The sequence below is a fragment of the Acomys minous genome (genome assembly GCF_964271855.1).
Source record: "Acomys minous genome assembly, chromosome: 7".
Classification (NCBI taxonomy): domain Eukaryota; kingdom Metazoa; phylum Chordata; class Mammalia; order Rodentia; family Muridae; genus Acomys; species Acomys minous.
The window spans coordinates 77,610,567-77,629,999 of NC_140488.1; the positions used below are offsets into that span (position 1 = coordinate 77,610,567).

Sequence of the window (19,433 nt, forward strand, 5' to 3'; positions counted from 1 at the left end):
TGAAATGGTGATGGTAGGCTCCATCTGTGTTGTTATGGGAAGCCATGGCTCCTGCTGAGTGAACACTTTGCAATGCAAAAGCTGCGGAACAATATGGAGGAAGTGGAAATTGTTTCTGTCTTCCTAGGGAAGGAATTCTCCTAACCTGGGAGAAAAGTTGGTTGTGGCACTAGGAAGCAAAGTAAACTAAGACATAAGGAGTCTCAATGTGGAGAAGGGTACCTAGAAAATACTCAGTCACAGTCATAGAGGAGGGGAGTAAGGGGAAAATGGGAGGGAGGAATGGGAGGATACAAGGGAGGGGATAACCATTGAGATGTAATATGAATAAATTAATAAAATTAAAAAAAAAGAAAATACTCTGTGACCTCTTAGTTTCACAGTGTGTTAACATAGTAGTCAGGCCTAATTTTTTCCCACATAGAATCCTCAGTCTTTACACAGAGGAGATCTGAAGGTTATGAAACTATAGTCCGAAACATACTAATGATGTCAACCACTTGATAAACATAGCCTTCTCCCTGGCTCTAATTCTTGACACATGCCTGCCATTCCTAAGAGCCTGCCCTAATGTGGAAGGACCTCTACCCAACAGAGATAGGTCTGGTGACTTGCATGATATAGTCTGGTGACTTGCATGAACTAATTTTTATATGCTGGGTCTGCTATTCTGCCCTCAATTCTCTTGCCTCTACTCTTGTTCTAATATTCAAATTTCCTGTTATATTCCGGTGTCCCAAAGCAGATGACTAGGACCAGAATGACTCTTGGAGCTTGACACTTATGAGGTTACCTAAAAAAATAAAGACCTAATTCTTGTTTACTGAGATTGTATTTATATGTTTTGTTTAGAACAAATCACAATGTTTCTGCTGTGTCCACAAACAGGCATAAAATTCTCAAGTTAAAAGCATATCCATCTCTCTCCATAATACTTCTCTTTCACTCCTGGTTCCAAAGGTTTCTATTTTGGCTTTCTACTACACCTCCCTATTCCTCATAAACATCTATGCAGAACCTGTCTGGAATTCCATTCATTCCTTTCAAATTTGGAGACTGTCCACCAGTGTCTGAAAATCTAGTTTCTGATACTATTTATTGATGAATGTATACCAAGAGACAAAGCTTTCCTAAACAACTCTATATCTGATATGAGTTGCAGAAACAGACAAACTATGGGTATCAAGTTATTCAAGAATTTTCTCATTCTTTTAGTCTTCTAATCTTTTCTAATTCCTAAGTCATAATATAGGATTATATGCTTCCACCTCAAATTTTTGTTTTTTAAACCTTTTGTTTGATTGATTTACACATGATCCTGAATTTTCACCAGTAGAAATGGATCTAAAAGAAATGCTAAAAGAAGAAAAAAATGAACACGGATTAGTATAACCTTAATTCATTGAAAAATCAAGTCTCTGAGAATAAAGTCATGGCTAAAGCAGAAAAAAGCAATTGTAAAAATTATGCTTGTGTGACAGCTAGACTTAGAGGAAATGATGACAATTTTTTCTATTTGTGTTAAAGTGGTAGAAGGTGTGCATTTGTAGCCACATGATGCACTTGTATATACTTAAGACTGAAACATGCATCCCATCAGCCACAGTGCATTCCAGAGGCTGTGATGCATTTGAAAGAAAATCATGATTCCAGCAAAATGAACTTTCCACTATGAAGCTCAGACTAGTGGAGGGGAAGGATCAGCAAGTACATTACTAAAAGACTTAAGCAGGAAGTGGTAAAAACCACAGGGGAAACACACCCATGGTATACCGTGTGAGCATTAAAGAGGGCATGGTACCTCTCAATGGAGTACAGCATTCTTGGAAAAGAAGGCTTTGAGTGGGGCCTGGAAGAATGATAGTACTTGATCAAATAGACACACTGGGGAAAAACACTTGAGGCACAAGAGGTAGTTTGAGTACAGCTAAGTAATAGGGGCAGGATGGGCATACATTGGGGTAAAGGAATCATTTAACCATTGTTTACAATTATCCTCCGTAGCATCCTGGTAATCCTCGGTAAGAAAAACATACTAAGCATAAATTTAGAGACAGATAAAAAAGAACTATCAAATAAATTAAAATAAAATTACAAAACACCATCTGTTTGGAGTTTGTTCTACAGCTTTATAACTATGTTTCTGTGGGGTCTCTGATATAAATTAGTTGTTATATTTATCCTGCCAAGCAATATTATCATAGTGGTGTTTAATATTTGTTTTCACATCTATATTTTGTACTAATCTTAAGAGATATTTGTGGCAAGGACTCTGTCTCATTATTGAGTTCTCCCAATAAGAATGCCTGAAATATACTTGCTTCGCCATGTGCTACCTGCTGATCTCACTAAACTGAAATGACACTCTAGTCTCATTCAGGGTAATCTCCGGTCCTGGGCAAAAAGGGCCATACCCGTATATTTTTCTCTTCTGTGCCTCATGTGTTGCATAGTTTTATGTTAACTTGACATAAGCTAAAGTCATCTGAGAAGAGGGAACCTCAACTGAGAAAATGCCTATGTAAGACTAGGCCGTAGGCAAGCCTGTAGAGAATTTATTTAGTGATTGATGTGAGAGGACCTAGTCCATTGTGAGTGGTGCTATCCCTGGGCTTGGGGTCCTGGCTTCTATAAGAAAGCAGGCTGAGCATGCCATGGGGAGCAAGTCAGAAGAAAAATTACACTGTGGAAGGGTGCAGATATTCTCTGGTGATCCTAAGTAGTGTCACGAAGCCAACAAATTCCTGATCAGCCGTTTGTTCAGAGTAAACCAGTGATATTATATAGTGGCCTATGTTGGTAAGTTTTAGCATTTGGAAGGTTGGGTATATAAAACGCATTTTAAAATCATCATGTTATAAGACATGTAAGACATCAGTGTTAATCTCAGATTAGTTTTTTAAGCTCTACATCCAGGAGTTCCCAAGTACTTGGGCATTGTAACATCTCTCTAGGTCTCTATAAGTTTAGCAATAAAATCATTCCACAATTCCAAAACGTTTGTTGTCTTTATGCCTATCTATACATTTTCCATATAGTTCTTTCCAAATTACAAAGAAAAAAAATGCCTTTTAAAATGATATGAGCTCTAGGAAGACTCTCTGTGGAGTCAATCTACACATAGATGATACGGCAAAAGAGGCCATGCAGTACAGCGGGATGCCAGAGGTTTTTAGCCATAAGTAGCACACACAAAGTGCCAACTCTACTTGTATTCTAAAGTTCACCTTCAGAGCTAGTGAACTATAAGTACTAAACACAAACTCACTCTTGGGTTCCTAATGTCACATACAGTGAACAAGATCAGACAATGATGCCAGTAATACTTGTACTCTCCTGTGGTATGCACCTGCTGCTTTTGATTGCTTGTTTTTTTTTTAATTTTTCACTTTTTCCTTTTATTGAAAATAGAATTGTTCTCACATAATATATCTTAATTACAGTTTCTTTAATTTTTAAAATTAGCATGTGGGTATTAGATATGATTATGACATTATTGAACAAAATGAATTTTAGTAGAATCTCTTTTCCCCTCATCTCTACTACCATTTGCTATTTTTTATCCTCAGTTGTAGCCTCCTCTGCAGTCTCTTTTTTTCTTTCTTATCCTGTGTGTCTCTTTGTCCATCTCCCATGAAGACTCGGGAGCGAGATGCAAAGCTAATCAATGGAAATAGTATAAAGTTTGGTTTATCAATAGTGACTCATATTAAACACTGTAGAGGCATAGGCTATGCCGAAGCATTATACTTTTTGAAAGAAATATCTATATCCTGCTTAAATGACCAAAAAAACCAATATTGCTATGACTAAAACACCTACCTCTATGAAATCTAAAGCACTAAGAATGTAAGAGATAGCACCCCAGATAAAAGAAAATCTGGCTTACTTAAAAAAACAAAACAAACAAACTCATCCGGCTTCAGGAAAAGTAGCCTTAAAATTATTTGCACAGGTGCTGGCTCAGATTTCTATTGAATCTGGCCTCAGTATACTTTCAGACACGCCTCTGACTGGACAAGAGAAACCAATGGCTAAAGAATATGTAGGATGATTTATGACCTTTGTTAGCTTTTCTCCTGGCCTATAGCTTGAAACATGGATATTCTGGGGGAGGCCAAGCTTATACTGCCTAGGTCAAATATATATATATATATGTGTGTGTGTGTGTGTGTGTGTGTGTGTGTGTGTGTGTGTATGAGAGAGAGAGAGAGAGAGAGAGAGAGAGAGAGAGAGAGAGAGAGAGAGAGAGAGAGAGAGAGGAGAGAGAGAGAGATCACAAACACCTTGAAGTAAAAATATCCTGGGAGCTTGGAGAGTTTTACTCCTAATGTCCTGAGAAGCAAAGAATGAAAGCAAAGAGACCAACTCTTTTTTCCTCTACATATACTAGATGCTTTTCTGGTCACTAATTAAGCAATACTAAAGCAGTTGTCTGGGAATTTTACACACCTTCCATTTTCTTTATCCAGAGGATTATCACTGTCACCGCATTCTATCTTTGCTTCCTGTCTAGCCCAAGAAGACCTTAAGTGTATGTAACTCAATGATTAATATTCACTCTACAAGAGATAGCCAAAACTTACTGGGAAATAGAAACTGTATTATACATTATTTGATGCTTATAATAGCCTCATGGGGTATTATAGTCTTCATAGAGGCACAAAGAAATAAAGTGACTTCCTCAAGGTTACATATCTATTCCATTTCAAAGCTAAATTTTAACTCAGTCTGCCTACTTCCCAAGGATGGTTCAGGTAAATCTCTAGATATAGACACATATGAGATACCTATACAAATGCAAAGAATTCTTAAAAACATTGCTTTAAAAATCAATTATTTCTCCCTCCTACCCTCATCTCATCTCCCTCCCTCCCTTAGTCCTCAGAAAGGGGAGCCCTCCTCCCCTAACATCTGACTTCAGCCTATCAAGTCTCATCTGTATTTCTTGCAACCTCTTCCTCTGTAGCCTGGCAAGGCCGTCCAGCCAGGCGGAAGTGATCTAAGTTTGGTGGCCAGAGTGCATGTCCAAAGTAGTCCCTACTCTTTACATGTGGGTTCCACACAGAGACTGTGCTGCTACATCCTAGCAGATGGTCTAGGTCCACATCATACATGGTCCTTGATTGATGTTTCAGTCTCTGTGTTGTAGTGTAGTTATCCTGTATAATGTGGCTAATATCTGTTTATGAGTGAATACATACCATGAGTGTCTTTCTGGGTCTGGAGTATCTCACTCAGGATGATCTTTTCCAGTTCCATCCATTTGCCTGCAAATTTCAAGATGTCCTTGTTTTCAATAGCTGAATAGTATCCCATTGTGTAAATGTGCCATGGTTTCTTTATCCATTCTTCAGTTGAGGGACATCTACTCATGTAATCAAGCTTATTCCTTCTCATGTCTCTGATGGAGTTGAAGACCAGGTAGCTAAGTTTTACAACGAAGCTTAGTTATTTAGGGGCTAAGATGTTTTTAGGTCTAGATAGATGTTTTAAGTTGATATTGACAATATGTGATGGAGATTGATTTACATTTAGAATTTTAGATGCACTAAGATAGGAAAGATGTCTTCTTCAAGGCTGTCAAATACAAATAGCCAAAACACTAAGAATATAACATTTATATTATACCTGATTGTGTCATGCTTCTTCTTGCTATAGGTAATTTATTGTATATATGTATAATAATAGAAATGTATATGTAAAAAAATGTTTAATAAAAAATTAAAATTAAAAAATTAAAAAATTAAAAATAAATTGTTTCATATATGTATATATATTTGTTAAAATATTTAAGATCATTAAGTATAACTGATTATTTGTCAGATGGAGGTTTTGATGTGGAAAGAGACAACAAGTTATACTTTAGAGCACATATAATGTAGTGGCAAAGCCAGAGCCCCATCTGGTTCTCTTACTTTGCATTTTTTCTCTACCTAGATAGGAGCCTATTCCCGAAAGCCTTGAGACTAGACTGGGGCAGCTATGAGGAAGAAGCCAGGCACAGAAAGACAACTTAAAACTTCTCAAGAACCTTGCTGCAGCTGGTGAGATTCTACAGGATGACCTCCAGCCTCAAATAAGCCTTGTCCTAACATAACACCTTATTCTTAACTCAGTCTTTCCCCTCCTTTTGAAGTTATTTTCCTCCCTTGGAAAATTCTTGTGCATCATTTTAAAGACCTAGATCAACTGTTACCTCCCTTGTGTCATCTTCTGAAACTTTACAAGCAAAATCACTCTTTTTTTTCATATACGGTGTGCTCAAATAAATTTGTACTTAATTCTAGGACAGTACTGACCCCTCTGCTGTAATGATAACTATGTGCCACATTATTCTTACATTAACTAACTATGATTCTGGACAGCTTAACTCTTCTGTGCCTTTGCTACCTACACTGTAAACTGGGTGTAATAACAATAATATAGGATTGTTGTCTAGAAAAGTATCTAATGTATTGAATGCTCGGTAGTTTGTGTTTTTATTTCCTGTTTCTTATAATAGTGCCTTCTTACCTAACTACAGTAGAAACATCTTCTGGATAAATGAATACGGGGAAAAATCAGTCATCAAATAGCTATAATAGACATTACTGTTGTTTGGATACTCCTTTACATGTTTTTATAAAGTCCTTATCAAGAACTAGACGAGGCTTCTGAAATCTTCTGTGGGTTATACATCCCCTGAGAATCATATGAAAGCACTGAAAAATCTCCCTAAAAAGTTTATACACCCACACAGATCTAGTACAAATTGGCAGTCACTTCAAGAGATAACTTTCAAAGCTTTCCTACCATAGACCATCATCATCACTCATTCTCTTGTTATATAGGAAGGCCTACAGTTATAGAAGATGCCTTTAAAAGATGGCAGATTTGGTCAACACATATTGGACTCCATAGTTTTTGTTTGTTTGTCTGTTTAAAAGAAAGAACATGAAGTTGGGTAGGTAAGGATCTGGAAAGAGTTGCTGGAGTGGAAAGTCTATGAACTAAGCATACTGTATGAAATTTTCAAAGAATGACTAAAACGTAATAGTATGGTTGAGGGAGAGGTTGTTAGCAGGGACCAAATGCCTTCTAGGATCCAGAAGTGGTGCTGCATGCTTATGAGGATGCCTTGCATTGTTCCAAGGTAGCACACTTCATGTTTCTGCTGAGCAGCTGTGAGACAGGAGATCATCTCAGTCAAGAAATATTAATGCCCTTAATTATATGATAAACAAACCTGATAAAGTCATGTCATCTTTGTGGATCTTAGTTTTCTCATGCACATAATAGTGCAACAGTTTGACTAGACTGCTCATTTTCTAAGTTCCTTTTCTTCAAGACTAATAAGATGCCACATAAAATTTCTATGATGCTATGCACTAGAAACTTTTTAAGAATTCTCATTAACAAACAAACAAAAACTTGAGGTTGAATCAATTGATCCGAAGATAAATGAAACAGTCTGTGATCTGTAGGAATGTGGTTGTCTAACATAGATAACACAGTAAAGCTAAGTTCATCCATACGAGATTTCCCAAGAAAGGAGGTAAGAAGAGAATTTCAAAAGTCTGAGAATGAAAAGGCTGTACTTTACCCATGTTTTCCTTCTTTCCTTTCTTCCTTCTTTTTTCTTCTCTTTCTCTTTTTTTAGCTTCCTAAAAGAAAATATTCTGTGTTTCCTGACATAAATAAGGAGGAAAATGAATTTCTCTTATTACTAGCCCAATTGAAAATTCAACAGCATGTTCCTCTGTGACAACTCAGAGGAAAGGGCCAAGAACCCATGTTGTCTATTACATACATACATCCTGTATCTGAGCTCTCCTCTTAGCTATGTAGTGAAGATTAAAAACTGACATGAGCACCGATGGTTAAACTATGTTTCCTGTTTTGTGGTTGCATGATAAGAGTGCCTTAAGATCTACCCAGCTTGGTTTCATCAGAAGCAGAACTCTGACTTCTGAAGAGCGTGAGGTGGTAGAAAGATGATTGTCCACATATCCCTTCTAATGAAGAGTACTGCTGTTGCTGTACTAGCTGTTTCAGGTTGGGGTTACTTTCTTAGGAAAGCAGTCTCCCTTGTGATACCTGCACTACCTGGAGGCTCTTTCCACCTCACTCCCACAATTCTCCTGTCTTTTCTAACTTCTTTTAGTTTTACTAGACTGTCTTGGTCATTCTTACTGCTGCTTTACTTGCTTCCTCGGGCATAACATCGCTTTCTCCATTGTTTCAATATATTTACATATCTTGGGGAAAGATCTGTGTGTTAAAGTGAATGCTAGTTCTGGCCCAGGAAGACCAGGGTTCAAAATCCAGCTCCTCAAATAAGGAGAACAGGCTTTGTAGCTTGGGTATTTGAACCTTTTACTTATATACACTAAGTATTTAGCCAATTTTTACCGACTGTATGGCTGAGTAGATTTAGAACTAGGCCTACTCTTATGAGGTGTTCCCTAGAGACAGATACTAATTTACCTAGGAGGTGTTATGATTTTACTAGACAGCCTCAGTAATCACAGCATAGATGGAAATGAAAGGAATGAGAAATCTATTCTTCTACCCCTTCATAAAGAATTGCTTGCTTAGCCAGGCATGGCCATGCATGCCTTTAATCCCAGCACTTAGGAGGCAAAGGTGGTTGGAATGCTGTGAGTTCGAGGCCAGCCTGGTCTACAAACTGAGTCCAGGACAGCCAAGGCTACACAAAGAAACCCTGTCTCGATAAAACAAACAAATGAATTGTTTGCTTCTCCCAGTTTTCTGGTTAGTGTTTTTCTATATAGGCTAGAATGATCTGTAACTTACCATGTCACTCACACTTGGCTGCTTCAACTTGTGGCAGCAACCTTCCAGCCTCTGAAATCCTGAAAACTGGCATCACAGTCATGATCCACCGCCACCCCTGGAATGTCTATTCCTTAACATTGGTTCTGTTTTCATAGACGTTTCAATTATCCAAACTCCCCTGTCTCTCTGATTGGCTTAGAAGAGTTACATTGCTAAGAATGGACAGAGAGGGAACATGAACACACAAATAACAGGCTTGCAAATGTTCATACATACTCATTATTGTGAAGTCATGATGACTTCTTACAGAGGCCTGTTATCTATGTTTCTTGTTATAGGACTACATCTCAAAGAAGACAGACATAACTGCTATGTCTGAAGAGACACTTACTTTGCAATGGAAACCAGATATACAAATGAAGCACAGGATATTTCATAATAATCAGGAAATACTCCTGAGATTGAAGAAGTTTCTGTCTATAGCATATGCATAATCACATAAAAGATGACAAAGTACTGGGGAATCAAGTATGAGAGAAGAAGGCAATAGATACAATAAATCTTGCAAGTACCAAATGTCATGCAAACACTACAGATATTTAAATAATGGTGTAAGTGCTATGGCAATTTCTTAATAATAGCTGTTTAAAGTGAATGTTCTGTAATTAGGCAGGCATAGGTTACTACAAAGGATCATTAGGACATTCTTTGCATGGGTCACAAATTTGGCATAGATAGAGACTTAGTGGACCTCAATTGCAATAAGTAGCACAGTCAAATTATCTACTTTATAAGCCTGTAGTTTAGTCTTATTACTAGGAAACTCAAAATTAATTCAAAAGGCTTGTGAAGTCAGGGTATCATGGAGTCATGTGTCAGATCTGTAACTCAGAGGCCACTAAGGCTTTACTTCTATGAGACAGAATTTTCAGCCATAATATCTGGTACCAGATAGCTCTGAAAGCACTTTCTGTGTCCTATTTTGGTTCTATACTGCAATATATATTATATATAATATATATATATATATAATATGTAAATATTGTATAATATATAACACATAGATATGTCTTCTTCATATGCTCATATTATATATTTCATAAGTATTCAAAAGGTTATACATTTAGACAAATGTGTGAAAATTATTAAAAATTTCCACTGAGTATCATTTAAGATGGAGTGTTACAATACCACACTTCAGAAATATCCTCTTCTTAAATTTCTAAATTCACTTTTCTCCTATTTAGTAATAAAGCACAATAAGTCACCATTCTTGGTATTCAGTAAAATTTTGACAACTGGGAATAATTTGTAAATGTGATATACTCAAGATTGTTACATGGGTATCAGGAGGCTAGAAATGAGTCAAATTTTTTATGCACATATGCAAGTACACTGTAGCCTACCAGCCAAATCCAGGTTATCACCTGTCTTTGTGAGGGGTAAGAGTTGAGAATTTCTCTTGTACTGGTTTAAAACACCAAAAGGAAAATAATACTAATGGCATGTGAAAATTAAATGAAGTTCAAGTTTTAGTGCCCGTAAAGTTTTATTGGAAGCCAGCTACACCCATTAATGTATAGAAGGTCTACAAAGGCAAGGGGGAATAGTTGAGATGTTACCTGAATTGCTTAAAATATTTATTACCTTTCCTTTTATAGAAAAAGTTTATCTGCCTTTCATCTCAAATCTAGTCTGGCAGTAACATTTGAGAAAGAGAGAGATAAACAGATAAGCAGAGCTTTGTAGGATGATCTCTGGGACTCACAAAGCCAGGATCAGTCACTTTTTGGCTCACAATACCTGATCAAGTCTTTGTTTGAATCTACAAGCTGATGCTTCTAGCTGAATTAACTTGCCCTTGGGAAACAGTATTGAAAGAATCAGGGAGTGAAATAGACACTATCATACACCAAAAACTTGCTGTAAAAACTCCAAATGAGGTAACATTCAATTCCACATGAGCCGAGGTGGGAAAGTAGATTTAAAGGACAGAATGAGTTCAATAAAGGTTCACTTATATTTCTTCCCTCACAAAAACCTGGGGTGAGAGAGAAAATCAAAGCCATACTTATATAAAATTTGCCAAGGAAACTAAATTGGGACCTATTGTAAACATCAGTGAGGATGGTGTAATTCCTTGAGTTCAGAATGTAAACTACAGTTTCAATTTTATGATGTGTACCAAACAGTGCTCCATGTGTACAAAACAAATGGATGTGCAGTCTCAAATGTTTTACTAGAAAATGTCTGAAAAATAGTACATTCTCAAGTACATAATGTGCATAATGAATTAATTAACCCTCTTTGAAACATGATAATAGAGATGGGGATTCATATCCTGATTTTCCACATGAGAAAATAGAAAGAAAGGAAGTTAGTCATCCATGGTCACAAAGGAGAATCACAGTCCTGAATGTGAACCCAGCCTTTCCACACACTCTCTCTCAGCTCTTTCTGGCCCTGTTGGAGGGGTTTTACTGATCCGGGTCTAGAGGTTACCATCTGCTAGAAAGTCAACTCCAAGCACACACAGGTATAAAATGCATCTGTGTTTGCAGAGACAATAATGACATTTGTACATTATAGAAATGTCACAAAATTCTAAGCTGGGAGGATGTTTATTTATTGAAAAACTTATTTCAGTTTTACTTATGTGTATGTATGTGTGGAGGGGGGGCTGGAGGGTAGCTATAGATGAATGAAGGTAGCCAGCAAGTACAGAAGTTACTGGATCTCCTGGAGCTGGAGTTACAGGTAGTAATGGGCCATCAGACAAGTATGCTAGGAACTGCATTCGTGTCCTTGGCAAAAGAAAGAAGTATCAACTGAGCCATCTCTCCAGCCCCTGGAAAAGCATTTCTAACAAATATCCAGTCTACAAACAGAAAACTAAAGCCTAAAGGGAGTAATTTCTTAGCTAAGGCTACCCAACTAAGTCTTTTGAACCCTATGTACAGGCTCCACCTTTCTTTGACTTTCTGGTCTCTTAAGATAGTATTCAACATGCCTTCCCTTTCTTTCACTTTCCCAGTTACCTTATCCACCTACAAATACATTGTCTCTTCAGGCCTATTTCAAACTCACAGACCATTCCCAAATATATCCATTCCTACTTTCATACCCACATGACTTCCACTATTTCACTCCTTTCCAAATTAGTGATTTTACTTCCAGGGACTAATCTTCTTTCAAGACTGTACAGAGCCTTCCCTGCTCAGCCCACCTCCTCACTTACCCCTCAGTATTAACAACAATGAGAAAATGGAGGGCTATTCTTTTTCCTTTCCAATGAGAAATGCAGCCAGATTACAATCAACTCTGTGCAGAGCCCCCAACCAGTGACAGCTTTAAAACGTCATGCTTTATGAACCACCAAAGCTAGAAATGAATTTTTGTCTGACATGCCAGGCTTTTAACTCTTGTACCTGTGCCCAGTCCAGAGATCTTTGACAAATGTGTATGAAGTGATAGTGAACATGCTAAATACTCAGCCAGAGTTAACTGACAATAAATGAGGAAGACATATTTCTGACCCTACTCCCTTCAAAGCAGGTAGAATTCCAAATTTCAACACCTTCAAATAGGCAGTATAGATATATATTAAAATATATAAGAATCAACAAATGTTCATTTTGTGTAATAGTATAGTGCCTTGCTTTCAAATGGAGCTAACGATTCTTGTAAACTCAAATATCTATCTTTTACAGGTATGAGAAGAAATACCAGCAGTAGTAATTAATAACAATAGTTTTATTGTTATATTTTAAAATAAGGCCTCACCAGATCTTCTTGGCTGGCCTAGATCTCATGGTGTAGCTCAAACTGGTCTCAAATTTACAAAACCACTAGCCTCTGCTTCCTGAGTGCTGTAATAGTAATAATTTTTGTCTTATTTTGCTTACCCTTAAAATACCTTTCTATATCTCTCAAAAGACTGATATTTGAAACCAAAGTAAACAAAGTGCTCAGATTTTTTCCTTTCCATGGCTCTGTAAGACATCTAGATCATGGACCCTAGGATGACCTGCCACTGCCACTTTGCGAAATCATACCATTTCTAATTGAATTCTAAATACCTATCCTTTCGTCCATTGATAGTGTAATTCACTCCTCATGATTAAAAAGCCTGTTTTGCACTAGAGTGAGATCATTACAAAAAGTCACTACTGGTCAAAATGCAGAGATAAACGGACCTCGGCAAGCCCAGTCCCGACTGACACATCTACAACACAATTCCTGCACCGAAGGCTCAGTGAACACTGCAGAAGAGGGAGTAGAAAGATAGTAATAATCATAGAAGCAGGACATCTTCTATAAGATAATGTCTTCTATATATGACAGAGAAGCTACACCTATGAAATCTCAACAATAAGGTTACCTAAACAAGACCAGCACACTAACAATACCATTTGCTATATCATTGTGGACTGGGAAAATCTCACAAGGGCTCACTGTAGATAAATTAATGGTTATTGAGAAAGAAAGCTTCCTGATAGGCTATCCAATTTCAAGTAGTTAGCTATAAACACATATACAAATGAACAACACTAACTGAACTAAGCAGGTTGCATTAATATATACATATTTATACATGTATATGAATATATGAACAATAATCCAAGAGAAGTCATAGATTTGAAATGGATTAGCAGGAACATAAGAGGAGTTGGAGCAGGAAGATAGATGATCAACCCCAAGTGGTCATTTTTTTTTCCTTTTTGGTATTTTTGAGACAGGGCCCCTACATAGCTGTGCTGGCTGTTTGTGAACACACTATGTAGATCAGGCTATTCTTGAACTCACAGAGGTTGCCCCTGCCTCTGTACCCCAAGTGTCAGGATTAAAGGCATGTACCACAGTGGTTTGCAGCCCCCAAGTTGTCTTTCTTAAATATATACCCATATGACCAATAGTAAACATATATATATATGTGTGTGTGTGTGTGTGTGTGTGTGTGTGTGTGTGTTCAAACATTTCTTGGCTGCTTGTATGATGACAGTGTGTGTGTGTGTGCGCGCGCGCGCGCACGCGCGCGTGCATGTGTGTGGCAGGTGCACACACCACAGTAATTTAAGATGTCATGAAGTTGACAGGTATTGGGAGGGAGACAGGGGAACAGAAGAAGGAAGAGTGTGGAGTGGAAATAATGTAAATACAGTACTCATGTGTGAAATACTCCCCCAAAAAATATTAAAATAAAAAAGGAAATAAAATACCCAGTTAGTTTCATGTCAGAATTTTTACATGGAGCATATTCTTCAGTCAGGGTGTTAACTCACGCATGAGTTTCTGCTGTGAAAACCATGGTCTTTAAGCAACTGTACTGCATTCAATTTGTGTTACAGAAAAACTGTGAAATAAACTTGTATAATAATGTACAAAACAAATATCTATTGGTGATTTTGATTTTCAAAATAAAATATTACTGCATTTGAGGAACTTAAGTTAAGTCTAGGGTATGTACCATTTTGCTACCTTGCTGGATTTCTCTATTCTAACCATTGAATGATGCCCTTTATCACACATTCCTTGTCTTTGCTGTTGTCAAATAGTCTAGAATCTACATGATGGTAGAGATCCTGTCATGTAGCCCTGCAGCTGCCCTTCCGCATTCTTTCTTCCTTTAGTTCAAGTTCTCCAGAAAACTGCTACGTAGGATAGTACAGTATGACTGAAAATCTTCCCTTTTCCAATATGGGTGATTATTTCTCCTGTTTTCTAAAAGCAACCATTTAGTCACCTAGATTTCTAAGACCCAAAGCTGACACTAGTCGTGATCTAATCTACTGATTGTTCACCTGCCCATTTGAACTCATTCCCATGTGGTATGGCTGTTACTGTGGTGCTGAGCCTGGTGCCACAGCACCTTTAGAATGCTACTCTGCTTCATTCCTTGCTGTGAAAACAGGGTGGTTTGTGACAGGTTATTAGGGAGCAAGGGTGTTTCACTGGAGAAGCTGTGGTTATCTGAAGTCCCTGGAATATGTTTTCACACACTTTCCTGAGAGCTCTTTCATAAATACTGTTATGAAACAGACACTGCTTTAAGCCTTTTTCTAAAGGTCTAGGCTTATGCCCTAGGACCCTGAATCTTATGCTAGTCTATTAATAAAAGCAGCAATGGTCCATTTGCAAGTAAAGGTGAAACATCCAGCTCAGTTTCAGTAATACCAAATGCTAATTGCTTCCTTATACTTTCGTGGACTGGAAGAAAAGAAAATGATAGCTTTCTGTTTTGCATATATTTCTCCCACATCCTAAAATGTTGAAACTAAAATCATTGTTAAAATTGGCAATGTGACAGTAGCTCCATAAGAAGACCAACAAAGCCAACTAACCCCCGGGCCCAGTGGGCCTTGTAGAGACTGAAGCACAAATCAAGGACCATGTGTGGACTGGACCTCAGCTGGCACCTTACACAGATGTATAGCAGATGAGCAGCTCAGGCTTCATGTGGGTCTCCTAGTAAACAGAGAGGGTCCTATCTCTGACATGGACTTCATTGCCAGCTTTTTTAACACTTCCCCCAGGTAGGGCTGCCTTGTCAGGCCACAGGGGAAGAGGATGAACTCAGTCCTGGTGCCACTTGAGGAGCTGGGGTGGGTGGGTGGGTGGGGAATCCTGTTTTCTGAGGAATAGGGGAGGGGTGGGGGAAGGAGGGTGGGAAGGACTGGGAGGAGAAGAGGGAGGAGGCTATGAGTGGGATGAAAAGTGAATAAGTAAATTGATAAATTAAAAAAAAAGATTGGCTATCAGTGAGGAGAGCACTGCAAGCTAACCTACTTTCTACCTTTTTTTCTTGTTGCCAAGTACTCGCTGGCGCTTCAGTTGTGCTCAGTATATTCCTCAGGCAATGGATTTCTTTTAGGATGTCTCTTTTGCATGAGAAAAGTCTTTCCCGGACACATCACACCTGTAATCCCAGCAGAGGCAGGCAGATCACTGTGAGTTAGAGGCCAGCTTGGTTTACAAAGTGAGTCCAGGACTGCTAAGGCTACACAGAGAAACCCTATCTTGAAAAACAAAACAAACAAACAAAAAACAAAAACAAAAACAAAAAGCTCTCTGTTTGGGTTCTGACCTAGAATTAAACTCTTCTAGACAAGGTAGAAAGAAGGAAAACCTCATCAGCAGGAAGCTCTTCCTTTGTGGGAAACCAGGAGTAGGGGTGCAAATTAGCATTTAAAACTGGGTTGAGGCTACAGTTGGCCATCAAGGGGCAGCTTTCCAGTGTCTCTTTGAGAAGAGTTCCAGACAAAGTGCTGGTACTTGAGTGAATGAGTAAAAGAAGGCATAAACCCTGGTGATTAGGAAGGGAGGGATCCCACTAGAGTGGGATTTTCTGCTGGATGATGTAGGCTTCACCTCATTGAGCGGGGTAGGAAAGGCAAGTTATCTGGGGATTCTGAACCAACTTGCCATGCCCTGAAGGCAATAGAAGAACAAAGTGTTGCTTCTCTCTGAGTTCTTATCTACCTTGGAGTTGTTATGGAAAAGAGAGGTCCCAATGAGGCAGCAAGCAGGAGGGAGCAGGTGCAGGCACTGTTGGTCACTGAACAGTGAGAACACTTCCTTTCTGGAGCTAAAACCAGGAAGCTTTTGCTAAAGAATGGCTTCATAGTCACTACAGAGAAAAGCCTGCAAACTCAGTTGGGCTTTCTCAACTTCTAACCTCTCTTTTAAAGACATTTTTTTTCCTCACTAGGAAACAGAGATGAAAACAAGTGGGAAGGAAATTTAATTTTTCAAATCATTAATTTTGCTTTTACTCCTAGGAACCACCAAATACCAAGCAGCAGCTAGGACCACCTACATCACCGACATTGCTTGTACACGCAGGGCATGAGATAGAACTCAGCAAAAAAAAACCTTGTGCTTCTTTAATCAGCTATGTTCTATGAGAGGGTCCTTGTTAATGACTCAGTCTCTGGGATTATCAGAGGGCTCAGGAAGGTTGCTGTCCCTCTTAGAGAAGCAAAAGAAAAGGGGAAATATTAGGAAGTAGGTAAGACTCTTTACCTTCAGCAGCTCTTTTGAAGAAAACCTTGCAGCTGCCACAAGTGAGTGCTCCATAATGACAGCCGGAAGCTTCATCTCCACAGATCAGGCAGGTCTTCTGGGGTGGAAAGTAATAGTCGATGGGTAAAACGTGGTCCCTGGCATTATCCAAACTGAAATGACACACACACACACAAAAAAAAAAACAAAGGCAGCATATGTCAGTGGGTGGAAGAAATCGATTATTGCTATGGTCTTTTGAGAAACTGTACATATAAACAATTATTTTACATATTGCTCAAGCGAATCAGTGTGAAGCTAAAAATTTTTTTGGACATTATCTGAGCATGGGGTTGGTAAGGTTTCCCATGGTACTGGTAGGAAACTTTGGATCCTGCCAGTGGATTAAACAAGGTCTCAGGGAGTAGCCAATCCTATGGGCTTTGCATTTGTAAGGTAAGGAAGAAGGCAGGAAACGTGAAGTTAAGTTATTAACTTAATGTGATGCTCAGACAACATTAAATGGCATAAACCTAACTTTGTATCTTACTTCTCCCAAAGGGAGGCCTATAATCAAGCTATAGCAAACACCAGAAGAATTTTCTGTATTTTAGCTCTTGGAGCCTGGAGTCTTACCTGCAAAAGAGCAATATTGTCACTGGTATTGGTGAGTTACTGCTGTGACAACATAAATCAAATGTATGAGTTACTCCTGATATTAATATACAAGTGAAGGATAAATTAGTATTATCACATTGGTTTTCAATGGTGTTTTAAATCAATTCGTTTACTTTCCTTTTGAGCCTCTCTGTATCACAAGGACTGGCCCTGCTCTGTAACAGAATGCCTGTACCATAGGCTTTTACTGAGAAATGATATGCGGCAGTGTTGACTAGTTTGAGGGGTTCTGTCAAAACACCTGATCTTTACAACACTTACAGGTTCCCTGGATGAAGATCATGCTTTAGGAGTTACCCATTCTAATCTTCAAGATAATCTCCAAGGTCTGTGTCTAAATTTTATCCAGGTAAATGTGAAGGAAAATAGACAGAAAACCAATTCTAAACTCTTCACTGTATGTTACTTTATTTGAATTCATTTGGATAAATAGAATTTGCTTCTTGATAAGGAAACTTCAAATTTTGCCTATGTTCCATGTCCTATGTTAAAATTTTAAACAATAGTCAAGTGACTTCCGATGTTAGTCTGCCTCAGATAGATGACAATTGTCCATACTCTTAGTCATAGAACTACAACTTCCATGTTTTATCGGTGTTTCTCTACCAAAGAAGGAAGAAAAAGGAGCCATAATTGGAGTCTATATCTTGTGCTTGGTAGTTTCATCATCCCATAACAACAAAATAAACATAGATTATTCTCTCATTAGTAATAGCCACTGTACAGAGGAAACAAGGAAGAATAAGAATGGACAGGGTTGAAATGATTTGATACCAAGCCACATTTATCTGATGCTAAATTCAATATAATTGTCCTTTCCCAAATTTCTTCTCACTATTCATCTTTGCTTTCTACTAATGGCTCTTTGTTTTAATGCTTAGTATAGTTCCCAGAAAGCAGGAAAGTATTCAAAGTTATTCTCCCTCCCATCCCAAATGAGCAGTTCTGGCAAGGCCTAAGCAAAGATAATGTAGGGTATACTTTATAAGTGTCCAGGACAGGAATACTAACCTCTCTTTAAGACCTGAATGCAAAAGAACAAATTTCAAGTACTGATCTAAATATCTGAAAATCCAGCAACTAGCCATGGTGAACTGTATTCTCTTTTAGAAGCCCTCATTTCATGCCATAACTAGAGAGTAAACAGAATCAAGGCTAGCAGAGCCACCTGTTTAAAAGGAAATGAGTCCATTTCCAATATACAACTCAGCCAAGTGCAAAGAATATCACTCACTGTTTTAGTTAAAATGTCATTCATGTGGGAAATATTGTACCTCCATTCTCAGTCCAGGAAGAAGAAGAAGAAGAAGAAGAAGAAGAAGAAGAAGAGGAGGAGGAGGAGGAGGAGGAGGAGGAGGAGGAGTTGGAGGAGGAGGAGGAGTTGGAGGAGGAGGAGGAAGTAGAATTTTCATAACTTTCTTCCTTTGCTTTTCACCTTTTAAAAACCTCTATAACTTCTCCTTTCTGAAGACTAGGGGAGGGGGAAGGTGGGATGAGGAAGGGAGGATGGGACCAGGAGGCAAGAAGGGAGGGGGCTACAATCAGGATGGAAAGTGAATAAAAAGAAACAAAACAGAAATATGCATAAGGAGACAGTCAACATGCTAGGCCATTTCGTATATACCATCTTATTCGCTTCTCCCAAATTTTGTTGGGTGACTTTGGATCATATTTATAGTCTAATGCTCAGAATGATTAAGCTCATTTATGCCAAATCATGCATTGAGTAAACGGAAATGCTAAGACTCCATACCTGATAAGTCTGACTCCAATGAGAAGATTCTTAATTACTGACAAAATTATGTAATATGATTGACAAGCTGTGTAATATGATTGGAAGTTGGAAATAGGTAGATGAGATCAAGTGATCCATAGATGAGCCATAAGGCTAAAATCTATAGATATAGTGGTAATTAGTGTGTGTTCTTTCCCTATTGCAGCTCACCATCTACTACAGCAACAATTTAAGAGGT

General features: G+C 38.2%; 1 protein-coding gene across 1 annotated transcript in view; it reads right to left on the reverse strand.

The window, feature by feature from the left end:
- Positions 1–19,433, reverse strand: part of AR (androgen receptor) — a 166,163-nt gene that overhangs the window by 54,726 nt on the left and 92,004 nt on the right. The window contains exon 2 of the mRNA XM_084789600.1: positions 16,804–16,955. Coding sequence (XP_084645726.1) covers positions 16,804–16,955 — 152 coding nt within the window. The remainder of the gene's footprint in view (positions 1–16,803; positions 16,956–19,433) is intronic.